This window comes from Cucurbita maxima, unplaced genomic scaffold, assembly GCF_002738345.1.
Source record: "Cucurbita maxima cultivar Rimu unplaced genomic scaffold, Cmax_1.0 Cma_Scf00016, whole genome shotgun sequence".
Classification (NCBI taxonomy): Eukaryota; Viridiplantae; Streptophyta; class Magnoliopsida; order Cucurbitales; family Cucurbitaceae; genus Cucurbita; species Cucurbita maxima.
Window position 1 is genome coordinate 2,716,560 of NW_019272032.1, and position 18,509 is coordinate 2,735,068.

Consider the following 18,509-nt stretch of genomic DNA (forward strand, 5'->3'; position numbering starts at 1 on the left):
ATATATATATATATATATATATATATATATATATATATTGTTGGAGGGGAAATTCTGCACGTGACTCGTTGTAGCTATTATTGTTGACATTTTTATGGGATTTGTTAAAAATATATTTTTTTAAGCTTTTTACAAACCCAGCTTTGAAAAATTCAATATACAAACGAAGAAGACTCGCCCTCTATTATTATTACTTTAGATTTTTTCCTCTAAAAAAGTCAACCAACTTTGTATGACGTCTAAATTAATTATTTTTAAATTTCGAAATATCTAAATACCAAAGCGGGAAGAAATAAAGTTAAAAGAACGTGACATTAATATTATTTTATGAAATAATCTAAAAAAAAAAACTGATAACATTTTCATAATTAATAGAGAGTGAAGAAGAGGGGTGGGTAGGTGAGAGACGAGGGGTAGGTTCGCCAATTTGTAGTAGGTGAAGAAGTGACGTGGAGCTCTGTGAGTCGTTGGGTCAAAACGGGTCAAAACGACGACGTATCCTCCATTTGTGTACCCCTCGCTTTCCCTCCCAGCACCAACGGCTTCACAACTAACCCGCCAAAACCATATATTTACCTGAAAACATTTAAACATTTGTCGTTATCTCGAGTTCTTTCACTTTCACTCTACTACATTGAGAGCGGGTCTCGTTTCCGGCCCCGGCTACCGTCTCGTTCATTATTTGCCATAACATTAAATCTAAATTTAAAAAAAATTAATTGAAGAATTTATGAAAAGAAAAGGAAGAAAAAAATGTCACTCAAGGTTTCTGATCAGTGTTTTTGTTTGCCCTAGCTTTAGCGGCTGCGTTGGTTTGTCTGTGCAACCGCTCCGTTAGTCGTTTTGGAGTTCGTGTTCTTCGATCGAATCCTCTCACACAAATGAATCCTACAAAACGACACAAACGACAAAACTCATCTGCTAAATCTGGTAAAGAAAAACACAATGAGCTAAGTTCGATAAATGTTTCAGATTCAGTGATTCCAGGAGTGGATATGGCGATGAATGTAAGTTTTTTGTTCATACCTTTTTGGAAGCAGTACTGGATATCATCAATTCCCAAGCCTGTAAATAAGGAATGTTAGATTATTTTCAACTGGAATAGCTATAGCTGCTCTGTTATATGTTAATTTACCTCTGAAAATTGTTGCCGTTGAGGTTCCGAAATACACAATTCTTCGCGGGAGATCCCATATCCATTCCCTAAAAACGCTAATGGGGTTTTTACTTGATTCGTCATCGGCAAAAACCTGCATTCGAATTGCGTATGATTCATAGAAATGCTGTGGCTCATGGAAGAATTCCAACGTTAAGATTTTGACTAACCTCGTTGACTTGAAAATATGTCCCGTTTAATGGAAATTTGCCTCTCATGGCTGTTCTACAGGGTATCTGGAACAATATTGGTTCATATATTGGCGGATTTACGAAGTAGTCAATTAATAACATCTTGGAAGTTTGCTTTATTACTTACCAAAATCGTTCCGTGAACTGTTCCACTGTTTTGTTTCCTGAGAATGTTGCAGGATGAACATGATCCTTCACTGCAAAGCTCTCCCGTTCCCTGGTACGTGCATTTTGTATTGGGTGGCTCAGATGAATCTACAGTTTCACCTGAAAACATCAATTATAAATTGAGCACTGGATGTTTCTGATCATTATATTGGTTTATTGAGATTTGAACGTTTACAGAATTTTCGAAGCAGTACCTGGTGACCATATGCACAAAAGGTACGGGCAAGCATCATTTATCTCTCGTGGTTCTAGCTGTAGACAGACAGATAGAAACGAACCTTTACACGACTATAAATGATTGATTTTCCTGCCAGGTTACTGGGAAATGTTTTTACCTCATATAGGAGAGGATGTGTATCTGGAAGTTCATAGCTGCATCATGTCAGTTGCAATTAGTTTCTTTTCTAATATGTCTTTTAGAGAATACTCGTTTCCATAATAGCTGAAACTCGATGCCTAACGGCCATACTTACACTTGATGTTCTGTCCTTAGACGATCTACATGCTTCAGTTTGCGCATTGGGATGGAAGCAACTCTGTCGTTCAAAGGAATCAAAGCTCCAGTGATGCTATTGTCCATGCAGTTCTGTGAAGTTGTAAATTGTCCGGAGTCAAGTCTGATTACTGGAACATCATCAGAATCATACTCATATAAATCTTCAATGTCTGTCGACTGTGATTCATCATATGCATGTTCAGGTGATCGAGGCACTTCGATGATAGGTTCACAATTGATGGTTTCATATCTCGATTCTGAAGATGGATTGCCTTCGACATGGAGTACTGGTGCTGGATTCATCACTTGAGCAGTGCCTTCATACCTTTTTTCCGGGATCATTGTACTTACCATTCTTTTCTCTGGCAATCCAGGTAATGCGAGCCTTGCACTGTTTTGATTATAGGACCTCAGAAGAGAATACAATTATAGAACCTATAAATCTCTATAATTTGCACACATCCTCACAACACTTGGCTTTCATTTGAAGTGTTCTGCCACAAAATCAACCTCTTCATAGGACAATGCAAGGTCAGATCTGTTATAATTTCTGATTGCGCTTGTTGGAAGCAACAAAAATGAGTTTTCAATCCTTCCAAATTTGTTTTATACATAACTCCGTATAAAATCTGCTTTTATTTCTGAATTGAAAATCCATGCACTAATTTGTCCATACCTTGCATATTTGCTAGCGTAGTGCCGACATTCGGCCCTCAGCGGACAAGCATTGCAGTTTGGTTTTCTCTTCGTGCAAAAGACCTGCAGATGAGTGTTCAAGGTAAATAATCAAATACTTCACTTGAAATGTTTTATACAGAATCAAGTGATGCTCTGGCCATTTACGCTTGCTAGGATCATAAGGTTTACCTTTCCAAATGTTATCAGTTGATAGTGTAGTTCATACCTATAGTAAAAAGCTTGAAGTGTGAACTTTGGCTTGTTTGGTAGACGTTATAAAGTACATATTTATTTTTAAAATGATAAGTAATAGAGAATTACAGAGTTCGTTGGTCAAGTGAACTGAGCCTTGGCCATAGATATTTCTGAATAGAATCCATCATAGGGAACCTACACAGAAAACATGTTAACGTCTCTCTATTGGTCATATGAACGATGCTTATTCTTTATATTCTATACTTACGTCTCTAGAAGATGAATCTGAACCTCCTCAGGCAGCGGTTCAAGAGGAACCCATCCTATTCGAACTGCGATTCGACCAACATTTACGTCCACCTCATTCAAAGAAAAATAGGAGTTATGCATGGAATACATATCTAACAAATCATAAATTCATATGTATCTTACTGGAAAGGCAACTTGCTGAAGTGATAAAAGCCTTACGCATTCTACACTTTTCAATCCTAGCCCATGTATCTCCAATAGATATGCCCTGCAGGCACGCACAAGTAATATATCTAAATGTGACATTTAAAAAATCAAAGTTCTTTTGTTCTTGGAATGTTAAGAGTTTCAGCCTTCAAAGTAAACTTACTTAACATCATTTGGAGGAGCATATCTAAGCCATTCGAGGTCGATGTGGCCATGCATTCTAGCTGTTCGATTAATAAACTCCTGTAGGAAAAAGAAACGATGTGGAAAGTCAGAGACCTTAGCCCCAAGCCTTTTGTTTATTTGCATTATTACCTTAGAACACCCTTTTTATTTTTTTTATTTCACTTTAGTTTCTGAAACCTTAATTCTTCTTGCTATGGTGTTATGTTGGCCACGTTCCTTGATGGCAGCTGCAATCTTAATAGGGTCTGCTGACCCAACTTCTTCCCAGTCCACAGAATCCATGTGATCCCTACTTCTTGGCTCATGAACAGAATAGGTTCTCCTCATACTGTCCCATTTTTCCTTTAGACTATTCCAATCCATTTCTGGCTTCATTTTACTCTTTTTGGCTGTCCCCTTAGAAATATCTGTCATTTTTTCATCACTAAAATCATTAGAATCTCTGTCTTCCAAATCATTGACATCACCAGTGAGTTGAATCTCTTGATTTTGAAACTTTTCAGCGCTGGCAGAACTCTGAGATTTCTCATTTGGCGTGACTCGTAAATCAACTTCCACCTCTTTGGATTCTAAAATTTCATTTTCTTGATTGCTTTTATGCGATGATGTGCTAGTTGGACTGCTGCTATAGGGCTCTTGGACAGAGGTTGATTTATTAGGATGGAGCACTGTGTTATCTGTGCCATCCATGTTATCTGTGCCATCCAAATTCGTAAACAAACCTATTCCACAATCATCTTCGAAACATGTAGATGAGTGAAGGGTATCATCAAGGCTTTGTTTTACCGATGATCCCATAAAATCTTGAGACAAAATTGCATCATTCGCAGATATTAATTGTTCAACTTCTTCACGATCTCCTGTTTTCTTGTTACTCTCCAACATACTGTCATTGTTCCATTCGCTTTCATACAGAAAATATCCTTTGTTTCTTTGAGTTGATTGTTGAGTGCAGAAAACGTCCTGGCCCTGATAATATTCTGTATGGTTTCTTGTTGCACAGAGGGGGAATGTTGCAGCAAGTGACATATAAGCAGAACTGTGAAGAACAAGAGAAGTAAAGGATATAAGCTTCATTTGGTATATTTCACTAGTGCTAGAATCATCTACAGGAAACGGTTATGTTTCTATACCTTGAAAGATGGTCAGAGACATTTTGAGTAAGAAAAACGCCAACCACAGAATCCACCACCGAACCTTTCCATGGTGAAAAACGCCGATCGCCTGCACATCAAAAAAGTTCTGCTTTTATACAAAGATTTTGAGCATTTATTGCAGCTCGCAATGTATGACAAACACACTAACTTATTTTACCTTTTTGTAAGTTAGTTTTATCACAGTTCTGCTTCATTGATAACGGATATACTACATATCAGACAGTTACATGTAATAAGCTTTACCTAAAATTAGATGCATTCTAGCATTAAAAGCATCTATCCGTACACGGAAAATTTCCCTTTCATGTGCCCACCACTTTTCGGTATTGACGTCAACTTTTTCTGAGCCACAATCACTCGCTTCTTGGGTTATTAGTGTCCACATAGTAATGTCTCTTGGGTCAAGGTTCACTTTACCCAACAATTTTTTCTTAGTTGAGTTCAATGATTCAGGATGGGGAACTATTGCGCCTTCCATGCCATTAACATAACTTAGATTGTGCTCTCCCTTGCTGGTTTTCTTTCCTTGTTTTCGTGCATATGGAACAATTTTCTTTTCATGGCCCGAAGCAGTTCCTTCTTTCTGTTGTGAATTAACGTGCGTTAGACCACTGCTGTTACTAATGCCTGCATAAATGAGAATATTTCCGAACTGTGATTTGTTGTAATGACTGTCTGCAGGATAGGGAACAAAAACCTTCTTACTGCAAGAATTTGTTTGCTTTATTATTTGCTGTTCGATAACTGGATTAGTGCCTTTTATAATCAGAAACAAACCTAACAGTACTGTATGCAAACATTATGCAGAAAAGAAAAAAAAAGATACCTCTTGTTTCAAGTGTAAGCCTGATATGCTCATGATTATTTTTTGTTCCTTCACTTCTATTCCATAATATTACATTGAGGGCAGGTCTCATTTCATTTACACTTCCTGGGTGGGTGAAGTCCTGTTGCCTGATCAAGCTTCTTCCGCTGCCCACATCATGAAAACCTGAAAACTCAGTAACATTTTGCCTTCAATTTATTTGCATATTGGGCTGAAAACTGGAAAGAAGTCTTAAATCAAGGCATTTCTTTTAGTTCTTTATTCATTAGTGCCTCATAATAGCAAAATAACGGTAAGCTACTTATGGGATAAGAAGAGTAGTTTTTCCCGTAGCAATAGTGAAGTACCTGTAATAATTCTAGGAAGTGAAATGCCTGTCCCTGATGGGTTCTTTTCATTTATAGGCTTCAAATTAGTCAAAAACTGTCTGATATCAAGCCATCTCATTGTTTGCTTACCATTGTGACCTGCAAGGAAATGCTGTCAGCATTTACCTATTAATCGTTCTTAAAGATAAATTAAATACCACTGCTGAAATGAAGTTGCTAACATGAACATAGCTTAATTGTCCTACTTAATGTTTCAATACGAATTGCATTGCTAATCTTCCAGAAAGTCCCCTCCCTAAAGATAGCTGCAAACTTGAAAGTTACTGCAGGGAGCATTGTTTGACCCGACCAATCTGAAAAAGCCACAAACTTGTTGCATTCAAGACCCAGGAGGCCAATGGTAATATATGTTTTCTCATGGTAAAGCGAAAAGAAATTACCCTCTGCTATGGCTGTTTCCTCAGATGCTTCTCTGTCTTTAGAACTTAATGCAGAATGAGATTGACAGCCATCATCTGAATGATTATACATTTCAGTTGTTTGATCTGATACTTCTGTTGGTGTTCCTTCAATTTCCAGTTTCTGTTTTGTGGTCTCATCATCATCATCATCATCTGGAATATCATAAAATTTCATTAGGACGTTCAAATTCATAAGTGCATTATTAACGTAGCGCATTAGAATAGAATACCTCTGCCATTGTTTTTTATTGCTTTTTTTGTGTTGGAGGCATGTTTATGTGTGTTTCTCCGCAACAGTTTACAGACTTCAAGTGCTGAAGCTACGTTGCACCTTCTAACCATTGGACTCCTTTTTCTCTTGCAGTAGATGAATGGCTGTAGATTGTTTCTTGATCCCTCGCCTTTTTTATTTCCAAACCTCAATCCATACGGTGCTCTCTTAGTGATTTTTGCTGGCCTTCTTGAACTCCTTTTTCTCCTGCATTTCTGTGGTATTCCATGGAGCCATTCATAAAGCCTCCCGGTCGACCCAACTTTGGTTTGGATAACTGTACTCTTTGAATGATCGTCCGCGGATTCCTTTTCATCAAGGCTAGCAACTTCTGCTGAAGCTTTCTCACTCACAGTAAAAGTGGGTGAAGCTTTCTCATTGTTCAGTTCATTTCCAATTAAGACTAGATCTTTGCAACTAACCGTAACTTTATTGAGTAAAGCTTTCTCATTTACCAGATCTATGCAACTATCTATAATATGAACTTGATCATTTTCTTGTACAGAATAACTGTTCTGCTGACATCCTCTAACAGTAGTAACAATTTTTTTGGTTTTTGGTCTAGGCTTTGGCTTTGGCTTCACTCTCGGCGGCTTTGGCTTTACTGGTTGGGTTGATCTCTTCCTTGCTCTGCCTTCTCCGATCACTTTTGGCCGGTACATTTTCTTCTTTTTCTTTTTTCTGCGTGTTTCCATCTGTGGTCTCTTTCTCTTAGTGTTCGGCGTCAATGGAGTTGAAATGGTTGGTTCCATTTCCAATTGTTTCCCATTTCTGGATGGAAATGATACTTCAGTTGAAATGGTTGGTTCCATCTTCAATCCATTTTCGTGTGTATCAGAATTTCTGTATGTAAATGATATTTCAGCCATTGGAGTTGAAATGGTTGGTTCCATTTCCCATCCATTTTCGTCTTCCCCATTTCTGGAAATGATATTTGGAAAGGATATTTCAGCCATTGAAAGTGTATGAATCCCCACCAAAATATCAGTTTAAATATATTCAAATATTCTGATTTAAAAGATTTAGTCTGCTATCAAAATCTTCCAAATATAGTAAAATTATAGGTTAGAAGAAAATCCTTTGATTACACCATGATTCCAACGAGTTTGTTCATTTACCATATTGTCAATTCGACCTTGGTTGGTTCATTTACCAATAAAATATTGTCATGACTATGTTTAGTGCATGATTGTGATACCGAATCACAATATCATGATATTATCGAGTTTAAATCATTCCCTAAATGAACAGGTGCAACTTTATCCTCTAACAAAATTTAAATTTGGTTCCATAATTTTATACCCGTATAAAAAAATATATATAAAATATTTAAACCATACACATATATAATATTTATGGACCATAATTTTATACCTGTATAAAAAAATATATATAAAATATTTAAACCATACACATATATAATATTTATTAGGGGATATGTTCCTAATTATTATATTAGATTCGAATTAATTTAAGTATATGTTTTGATTGATAGACGTAGTAAATTTCAATATCAATGACAGAGCCTATTTTTATTATTTTCTATTTAATTGTTGGCGGGACGGAGCTAAACTTGCATCCACCTAATATATAATAAATTTAAAATAAAGGAAAAAAATATAATCTAAATATAAAATAAAATTATGATAAAATGATTAAAGTTTAATTATAAAAAAAAGATGTCATATTTTTTAGAATTTAATATAAATTTAGAACTAGAAAATATATTTTTAATTAATTTAGAAATTTTAAAATAATTTTCTTAACTAAGTTAGAGTTAGAGTGAAATAAGATGTATGGAATGAATTGTTTTTTTTTTTTAATTATAGAATTAAATTTTATTATTATTATTATTATTATAATTTAAGATGGTGGGATATTATGGAGGTAAATACTCTTGAAATTTTTTATTAACTTAAAAATATAATATAGTAAGTAATATAATAATAAAATTTATTTGAAAATAAATAAATTTTAATTTTAAAAATTAAGCTAATTTTTAGTACATATAATTAATTAATTATTTTACTATAAACTAACTAAATAAACCACTAATTAATAAAAGCCCAGCCCAAGTCGGAATAAGCCAACCCATATTGGGTCGGAATTAGGCCTAGTGATTAAAGCTCAGCCCAAGTCGGAAATAGGCCGTGATACTACAGCCCAGCCCCATATCGAGTCGGAATTAGGCCCATAATATTGATTAAAGCTCAGCCCAAGTTGGAAATAGGCCGTGATACTACAGCTCAGCCCCATATCGAGCCGGAATTAGGCCCATAATATTGATTAAAGCCCAGCCCAAGTAGGAACTAAGCAGTGATACTACAGCCCAGCCCAACCAGTCGGAATTAGGCCCATAATAGTTATTAAAGCCTAGCCCAACCCATATGGAGTCGGAACTAGGACCAGAATAGTGATTACTACAGTTCAACTTTGTAACCAGCGCAGCTGCGCTAAGTTCTGAGTTCCCACCTTATCTCTTTCCTTCTTCCTCCAACAAATTCTGCATCTCTTTCTTTTCCTCAGCAACTACAATGGCCGATGGCGACTCAAGTGAAACCGTGGCCTCTCAACAGAAGGAGGAAAGAGAAGAAAAGCAAAGTGACCTGAGTTCGTCGGATAGTTCAGAATCCGAATATGACTCCGACGACGCATCGGAAGGTGAATACGAAGAGGAAGAACCACTCATTTATACTCGACGGACAGAGGAGCTGACGGAGACGGACAACAATGAGGAAACGAACGTTAGACGGCTTAGTCAAGCCCTCGGCGGAAAGCTCGTGAAGAAGATGCAAGAAGAGGAGGAAGAGACCGTTGTGTATCATGAAGACCTCTATGATTTTCCCAAAGACCCTGAGAATTGGACTGAGGAGGACCTGCAGGAGCTTTGGATGGATGCTCCATTGGAAATGGAAAAGCCTGGTTGGGACCCAATTTGGGCTGACGAGAAGGATTGGGAGGTAATGAGGGACGAGGTTGAGGCTGGGAAAGATCCTCCGATAGCGCCATTCTACGTCCCTTATCGGAAGCCATACCCTGTAATTCCAGATAACCATTTTGATATACCAAATGCAAAATCAGTGATTGAAGAATTGGATAGAATTGAGGAATTTCTCAAATGGGTCGGCTACATTTTTCCTGATGGAAGCTCGTATGTTTTCTATATCCCCTGAATTTTCCTCTTAGAACTCCCCTTTGGTAAAATTATTGAATGATGGCTGACTCCTAATAACTGTTGGATATGGATTTGAAAATCTGCATTCACCTAGTTAGTTTCAAATTAGAAGTCCAATAAGTTCTTTGTATGGTTCTATCGCATTTGGCTGTAATCTTGGCTACCTCACATGAATTTTTATGCGAGCTAGCTCTTTAAGTACTCAGGCATTTGCTGGAAGAATCTATGTACTAATAGTTCATAAATCTTTTGCTCGTTCATGAACAGCTGAACCTCTCTATGACGCTTCTTCCTTGCAATTGATGTATGATTAACACTCTGTTTCTTGTGCTCTGATGCGTTTGAATATCCGTGGCTTAAATTTTTGCTTTTTCTTGATCAAGGTATGAAGGAACTGTTTGGGATGATTTGGCTCATGGTAAAGGTGTTTACGTTGCTGAACTGGGGCTGGTCAGGTCTGTCTGTTCATTATCTTATCTTTTATGTCAGTACAAGACTTCAATGGTTTTGCAAGTTGCCCCTCTTAAACTAGCTAATGAGAAAATGCTTCATTGTTTTAAAAATGGACAAATATGAAGAATTTGGGGAAGATGTACTGAATTTTATGTCGGTTATATCAATAATCTGTACAATTGAAAAGATCATTGCTGCTAATGATTTAACCAGTCTTGTTGCTGGAAGAGAGTGTGGAAACGATGTTATTATTTTTTGTAGCATCTCAAGAACAATGTTTATCATGTATTTTTGTTTTTTAATCTCATATTTATTTACTTTTGTGTCAAGAAATTTGTTCAGTAAAAATTATTAGTATATTAATGATGTCCTAATGACTATTATTTTATTTTTCACTGGTCGGTGCAAACGTGTGTTAGATTTATTGTTTATTAACTAATTCTTGAAGTATCTCTGCCTTTGTAGGTATGAAGGTGAATGGGTTCGGAACAATATGGAGGGTCATGGGGTGGTTGAGGTTGATATTCCTGACATAGAACCTGTGCCTGGTTCCAAGTAAGTTTCGTGATTTTGATTTTTTGTTAACATGTTAACATGGAAAGGAAGCAGAATCTCTTTGAAGTATGTGAACTAAATTATTCTCTGCACGTTTTCCAGGCTTGAGAAAAAGATGCGTGCGGAAGGAAAAATAATCTCGAGAGATTATATGACTCCAGAAGACAAAAATTGGCTGGAAATGGATATTGAAGATAGTATCCATCTGGCTGGAGGAAATTATGAAATTCCTTTTTACGAGAGAAAGGAATGGATCAAATATTTTGGAGGGAAACCGTAAATTCTTAGTTCTTTCATCAAATAAACTTAAACTGCATGATTTAAACCAAACATCGCCACTATAACTTCGTTTCCCTTTTCCCTTTTTCGATAATCTGGTGGATTCATAAGCATTCTTACTTTTAGAATGCTATCCCATAAGATAGATATAGATTAATAAAGTAACCTAATCTTTCTTTTGGATAAGGAAATGAGTTGATTTACCTTTGATGATGTGATTCATCACATGCTAGGGAGAAAGGTCGGTACCGCTATGCTGGTGAATGGAAGCACGGCAGGATGCATGGATGTGGAGTGTATGAAGTTAACGAACGTCCAATATGGGTAGGTTAACCCCATTTTTTTTGTTCTAATTTAAAATTTTGATTTCATTTTTGGACATCAAATGTACTAAATGAATTTGAGTGTATAATCTGAGTGAGCAGGGCAGGTTCTATTTTGGGGAGCTGTTGTATGATTCTACTGGATGTGATGAGGACACTTCAGCGGTATAATATTGCTATTTCTTAATGTTTACCTCAGAATGATAGCTTTCTTACGCCATTGTTTTCCAGCTTCATGCAAGCTTAGCAGAAGTTGCTGCAGCAAAGGCCCGAATGTTTGTCAACAAACCTGATGGAAGTATGCCACTTACATTGTTAATAATGTACTTAGAAGGGAGTCATTAGGGTTAATAATGTACCATATGATCCTGGCAATTGCTTTCTGGGTTAGAATTTGGCACATCAGTTAATAACTCTACTGTTTTATCTTCCTCGTGGATTAGGTCGGTCCAAAACTTGCATCGCATTAACTAAAACCCCTGTAAATACAAATAGTAACCAAGGCATTTAGTAATAGACAGAGATCACTTAGCGTTTTTAATGATTAGTGGTTTGAAAAATATTCACTCCATTATAATTACATGACGTTTCTTTCATTCATGGCTTTGGTTTTACCTTATCTGCTCAGTGATTAGAGAAGAGAGAGGTCCATATGGTGATCCTCAGCATCCCTATTTCTATGAGGAAGAAGATACATGGATGGCGCCAGGTTTCATCAATCAGTTTTACGAAGTATGTCGACTCTTCATTTATATTCTGCTATACTCTGCATCACGGTGAAACTATTAAGTGATACATGTATGGATATGTCTCCAGGTACCTGACTACTGGAAAACGTACGTGCACGAGGTAGATGAGGAGAGAGAAATGTGGTTAAATTCCTTTTATAAAGCTCCGCTGAGATTACCAATGCCTGCAGAACTTGAATACTGGTGGGCACAAGGTATGGCCTGATAGCTAAAGATGACAAGCTCCCCCACCCTTACTTTCAAATAGAACTCTTCAATGATTAGTCTGCATCTTTCCAATGTTAACTCAGTTGGCCGTGCATGACGGTAAAGTGCATACATAATCAATTATATATGTTACTTACATTAGCACTCGGAAGTTTTAACGTCGATAGAGGCTATTTGCTGGGTCGAGTATCGAGACTATATGGAAAACTTGAACGCTTTTAATGGACTAGAAAATGGGAGAACTGAAATTACCCTTTAGCATGCAACTGGAATTTTGAAATGGTCTATTTGGTTGTTAGTTTCTCCTCTGTTCATGATGCGTGAAGGAAAATAATGCTTGAAAATTGTCGCAGAAAGTGAAAGACTGATTGTAAGAAAAGCTTTATGTCTCTGTTTCTAAAACTGTTCTGCAAAATTTGCTTGTATGCTGGTTCGTTAAGCTACATTTACTTTGCAGATCATACTCCCGAGTTCGTTCTCGTCAACAAGGAACCAGAGCCTGATCCTGAAGATCCATCAAAGCTTGTATATACTGAAGATCCTCTCATCCTACACACACCAACAGGACGGTTAATCAATTATGTTGAGGATGAGGAGCATGGGGTTCGCATGTTTTGGCAGCCACAGGTGGAAGAAGAGGAAGATGTAGACCCGGAGAAGGTCGAGTTCTTACCACTTGGCTTTGATGAGTTTTATGGGACAAAGACACCTGAAAAGAAGGAAAACATTTTGATGCGGCTAATATCCACCCTGGAAAATGGATTGAAACCGAAGCTCGAAAAATTTGGAAAATGGGCTGAAGAGAAAAAGAAAGAGAGTGAGTTGAAGAAGCAACTAATTGAAAAGGAACTCGAACTGATAGAAGCTGAAATTTGTTTGGAAGAGGCCATAGAGGATATGGATGAGATGCTGAAAACGAAAGAGAAAGAGGAATCAACCAACCAAGATAAAAAGGCTTCGGTCGAAGAGGAAGGTGAAGACGATGAAGACGACGATGACAATGACGTGGATGATTCTCCACCGTCCAGTTTTGATGCGCCACCTTCCAGTTTTGGCTCTGTTTCAGCTGATCAGAAGCCAAGCAAGCCACGAGATTCACCCTTTTCTACAGCTTCACTGCATTTTGCTTCTAGTACTCTTGTTTCTGGGGTGAGTTACTGTCGGGGGAGGGAGTCTCACGTTAGCTAATTTAGGGAATAATTATGAGTTTATAAGTAAGGAATACATCTCTATTGGTATGAGGCCTTTTTGGGAAGCCCAAAGCAAAACCATAAGAGTTTATGCTCAAAGTGGACAATATCATACCATTGTGGAGAGTCGTGACTCCTAACCGTTACTTTTTCCTCTGTTTTTTCTAGGGATGGTCTCTTAAATCATGGCCGTTTTCCTTCAACCTTGTTTTGCAGGTACCATCCAGACTGATTCAATCCATTTTGCCCTGGACCAAGGGTAGATCGACGTTAAAGGCGCCACCGCCGTCCTCACGTGATGACCGCCACTATTGCTCGGAATCTTTTCATTCAGTCTGTTTTCCAAGGATGCCAAGCTCAAGGGGAAGCTTGAAGGCCATTGTACCATCAAAATTGCAGAACAAATCCAGAATCCACCCAATTCAAATGAAATTGCAGCTGCAGCTGCAGCTGCGTTCAAGACCTGAAATTCATTCATGCCACCACTTAGTTTCGTTAAATCCCAACGAGTTTCCGATGTGTAACGGTCAGTTCTCCGAAACAGGAGGGATTAAACACAGCATACTGTCTTGGCACACACCATTAGATGAGTTGGAATCATATATAGATACTACCAAAAGATAGGCTTTTGTTTAACTTTTTCTTTACTTGATTTCAGAGATAAATTTTGCAAGAACTACATTGGATTAGTTGTATTTCTTTAAACGTACATCACATAGCGATGAAATGGGTTTCAGGCCGCTTTTAAGATTAACTTGTTTCTCTCTGTTACTAATCAGGATGGATTCTCCCGCACGTGAATTTAACACTTTAACGGCGTAAGCTATATTATCCTGTTTGGGCTTTTTCTTTCGGATTTTCTCTCATTGCTAGCAGATATTGTCTTCTTTGGACTTTTTCTTTCAGGTTTTGTAAAGAATGTTTCGTTCTTCTTTTCAACCGATGTAGAATCTCACAAACACGATATCAAAGAAGAAGAGCAACATGGACTGTTTCCTACCTCTTGAGACTAAAATCAGCGGTATCACAGCCAAAATTTGTTTACCTAACGTAGCTAAGTGACAAGTGATCGCTAAATGTCTCAACATTCAAACCAGGAGGCTTCTTGTTGGGTGGGTCAAAAATGGACTGCTAATCCAATATTCCTGGAGACAATTGTTGACTGTTCATCATGTCTTGCAAACATAAATGCTCAACTCGAGAGGCTGGCAGTACTCACTTAAACATGCCATTTGTTGGTCCACATAATGTTATGCCTTCCCCAGACAAACCCACAACACAAAATAAATATATAAATAAATAAAATAAACTCATATAATTCTACCAAAAATAATTTATTATTTAATTTTTTTTTAGTACAAATGTTATTGGAGCTTCTTTTTTCTATTTTCTTATGCCTAACAATTGCTACCTAACCTAATTAATATTTGTTTGATAATTATTGATCTTTTAGTTTTTTAAAATTAACTTTATATTTTTAAATAGTTTTCAACTTTTTCAAGGAAATAATTATATTTTAAAAAATAAAAAACAAAACTAATTTTTAATTTTTAAAACTAGACTTGTATTTTAAATTATAAATAAATAAATAATAACAAAGCAAGAAAAATAATAAAGTATTATTTGTAAATTTAATTTAAAAATAAAAACTAAATGGTTCTTCACTAACATATAAATATTTTACATATATATTCTTAAAGAACACATTGAGTATGAGTAATTAATTAATAAAAAATAAATAAAAAACATTGCGTATTGATGATTTTAATTTTATCTAAAAATAATAATTGGTTCAATGTCTGTATCTTCGCAATTATTTATTTGCACGCTCTTCAACCATAAGGGAACGGCGAAGCACGTGACAAACACGTGGTCTGTTTTTGGCTACTTCAAGAGGTCCCCTATTGTTCCTTAAATTTACAGTCCCAACTTGCAATTTCTGATCAATCCACTTTATGAACATTTATTGTGTCACCTAACATTGTCTTTCAGGTTACAATCATTTCAAGAAGCCACTTGAACCAGTTTATCCGTTCGGTCGATGATCTACGTATGTGTTACGTGATAGCTCACTTAAGCATCTAAATTTATTAACGGTGAGAAGCTGACATCATACTTCCTCTCATAATACTTTTCAAGACATGCTCGTGAATGTTAAAGTAAAGAAAGATCATACATTGACGTGAATTTTTTTTCTTTAAAACTAAATTATTGTTTAACGACGCTGAGTTTGGAAATATGATGTTTGAAAGATAGTATGCACTTGCATTGACTTCGAGAAACTCATTACTGTTTTATATTGGCTGAACAGCTCTTAACACCTAGTTAGGTATAGATTGCTTTATTATGATCAATACCAGTTGTTAGCTCTTATACCAATTGTTAGGATCGCTCAACAAACCACACATTTAATTAAAATAAATACAAAGAACACGAGAGAAATAATACAATGAGGAATATTGGCTAAATGTTTTATAATTGATAACTCCAAACGAGAGTACATTTTGAACACTGCCGGTATATATATATGGTTTCAATTTACTAAATATAGCTTCCAAAGATTTAAACCTACAAACATAATCTAATAAATATATCTCTATCAAATATTTATCAAATATCTACCGTATATATCTCTATCATATTAGATGTTTACTAAATATCTTCTAAATATATCTCTACCATATCTTTACGAAATATCTCCCAATTATATCTCTACCAGATTTAGGTATCGGCTTCATATCCCAACATACTAGTCTTCGGTGTGCTCAAGGATGACCAAAATTTGCTCGAGAGTGAGGAAGAGAAAAGTTGACTAAGTCAAAGGCACAACTACAACAATGATATATATAAATTCGTGTGACTTTATATTTGATTTCACCAAAATTATGTCCTACCAATTAACATAATTATTTTCATATTTATAAACTCATAATTTCAATAATTCTAATTTTTTATTTTTTAAAAATAAATTTAAGTGATTATTATATCAAAGCACCATTTGCAAATAATTCACGTTTCTAATTTATTGGAAATAGCGGCCACTTGGCACAATCTCGTGGAGCCACGTGTTACACGATTTCGCACAGTTTCTTCACGTGCTGCAGCTGCACGTAAGTTTTGCTCGAAGTAGTAAAATGTTTTTATTTTTTATTTTTTTTTACTTAAATGGAAAAAAATGAAGAAAGTAACTGAGGAGGCGAGTCTAGCCAATAGTCTACGGGCAATAGCCGGTTGTCCATATCCGATTAGTAATTGGAGAGGCCAAGCCGCCCAATGTTGAATCCCAAAATAGTCCAACTTACTCGAGGAACCGGCTATAGCCCGTATGTTTACGAGAATATTCCTACTGGTTTCCTCCAGGTCATCGATTTTCGCTTACTATAAATACCCAATGCGCTTCACTTAATCATCTCATCACAGAACGTTTCTACTTTCTTTCAATTCTCTACCACGACTATCGCCGCCGTAAAGCTGGGTCCAACAGCCGCTGCCCGGGGACGGGAAATTTCAGAGGGTAGCTCCTCCGAAGCTCTCGATTTCCGCTTCCGGAAACTGAGGTAACAAGAAGAGTTCCTCATTTTCTTTTCGAGTTGAAGATGCCGAACCCTAAGTCGTACCGGAAGGGGAAACTTACAGAGAAGTCGTCGTCGTTCCACGGCGAGAGACCGACGAAGACTGCGGCGACGCTTCGGCGGCCGAAAACGGATCCGGAGTTATTGTCGTTCAAGAAACTAGGTTTATCGGCGCCGTCGCTGGATGGACGGCCGAAGATGACGAAGTTACTTTTCAACGTGACGATTCAGGGCAGTCTAGGTCCAGTACAAGTGTTGATGTCGCCGGATATGACCGTCGCCGATCTTGTGGCTGCGACCGTACGCCAATACTTGAAGGAAGCCCGCCGACCAATTCTGCCGACTGCAGATCCCTCCGCCTTTGACCTCCATTATTCACAATTCAGCTTAGAAAGTAAGGAATCGATCATAAACCTCGCAACCGCATTTGATTTTGATTGATTTTTTAATCTAATATGAATTTCGCGGGCGATTCTAACGAGGTAATGATCTGAATCTCAGGTTTGAATGAGGATGAGAAGCTAATCGCCTTGGGATCTAGAAACTTCTTTCTGTGCCCTAGAAAATCGGAGGATAACGACGATTTAGTAGCTTCTTCATCGTCGTCGTCCTGCTCGACACAGGCCAAAGAAAACGCGAAGAGTTCCAGCAGTTTCAGTTGGTTCAAATTCATCGAATTCCGGATTTAGTTACCGCCATAAATCGAATCGATTTCCTTCATACCTTCAATCCGCCTCTGTGAAAAATAGTCTTCAAATTCTCTACGCCATATAAGTAATCCTCGAATCATCTCCACTTCGTAAAAGTTATTAAGCAATCTGCAATTGCTTGGTGCGATTAATATCAGAATTCGATCGAGCAACAGAGAGGGAATATTTCTACAATTCTGTTCTTCGCTTGCTTTCTCAGGATCGACACGGAAATTTATCAGTATTCAATATGTACAGAATATAGATTTCAGAGATCCGCTAGCTTAATTTAGAGCTGGAAACTAAAATTTTCCAGTGAAAATTGTGCTGAATTCAATTGTGTGGCCTGAGATGTTCAGCCTTTTCACAAATCATTTTCTCAGATTCTGAAACTTCCATATCACGGAACAGAGTCGCAGCAGGAAAAATCCCGATATTCCGTGTGAGTTTTGGATGCTTCGTGAAAGAAATTGGTGATGAAAGGGCAAAACATGGTCTACTTGAAATAGCTGAAAGAGACGTTTCCCTGCAAGTTCAATGTTCATACGGACTCTTCAGATATTCCCCCATCATTTACTATATTATTTCATTTTTATCCTATAAATCCATTTATGCATTTAATTCTTTTTTAAATAAATAAATATTACACTCGATTTTGATTATATTATTTTTAATTACTGAATTATAAAGTATTTACATTTAATTTATCTAGTTTATTATAACCATTTGTTGATTTATTTTAAATAA

General features: G+C 36.8%; 3 protein-coding genes across 3 annotated transcripts; 2 read left to right on the forward strand and 1 right to left on the reverse strand.

Moving 5' to 3' along the window:
* Positions 1 to 584: 584 nt before the first annotated feature.
* Positions 585 to 7,526, reverse strand: LOC111491404 (protein ROS1-like). The gene is made up of 22 exons (XM_023140319.1): positions 6,530 to 7,526; positions 6,279 to 6,452; positions 6,084 to 6,191; positions 5,857 to 5,976; positions 5,510 to 5,674; positions 4,927 to 5,310; positions 4,660 to 4,750; positions 3,704 to 4,565; positions 3,504 to 3,583; positions 3,317 to 3,401; positions 3,153 to 3,244; positions 3,011 to 3,079; positions 2,879 to 2,915; positions 2,688 to 2,770; positions 1,989 to 2,402; positions 1,851 to 1,887; positions 1,710 to 1,767; positions 1,475 to 1,614; positions 1,327 to 1,392; positions 1,136 to 1,250; positions 1,027 to 1,065; positions 585 to 888 (listed from the first exon to the last, which is right to left on the reverse strand). The coding sequence occupies exons 1-22, from the start codon at positions 7,524 to 7,526 to the stop codon at positions 761 to 763; spliced, it is 4,344 nt and encodes a 1,447-aa protein (XP_022996087.1). The 3' UTR covers positions 585 to 760.
* A 1,578-nt stretch (positions 7,527 to 9,104) lies between these two features.
* On the forward strand, positions 9,105 to 14,255 carry LOC111491338 (protein TIC 100). Its single transcript, XM_023140224.1, has 11 exons — positions 9,105 to 9,721; positions 10,129 to 10,200; positions 10,664 to 10,753; positions 10,856 to 11,029; positions 11,266 to 11,356; positions 11,458 to 11,520; positions 11,587 to 11,653; positions 11,984 to 12,087; positions 12,172 to 12,298; positions 12,769 to 13,460; positions 13,718 to 14,255. The coding sequence occupies exons 1-11, from the start codon at positions 9,105 to 9,107 to the stop codon at positions 14,123 to 14,125; spliced, it is 2,505 nt and encodes an 834-aa protein (XP_022995992.1). The 3' UTR covers positions 14,126 to 14,255.
* A 2,649-nt stretch (positions 14,256 to 16,904) lies between these two features.
* On the forward strand, positions 16,905 to 18,383 carry LOC111491488 (uncharacterized protein At4g22758-like). The gene is made up of 2 exons (XM_023140413.1): positions 16,905 to 17,467; positions 17,575 to 18,383. Exons 1-2 carry the CDS (start codon positions 17,098 to 17,100, stop codon positions 17,760 to 17,762), a joined length of 558 nt encoding a protein of 185 aa, XP_022996181.1. The 5' UTR covers positions 16,905 to 17,097; the 3' UTR covers positions 17,763 to 18,383.
* The last annotated feature ends 126 nt before the right edge of the window (positions 18,384 to 18,509 follow it).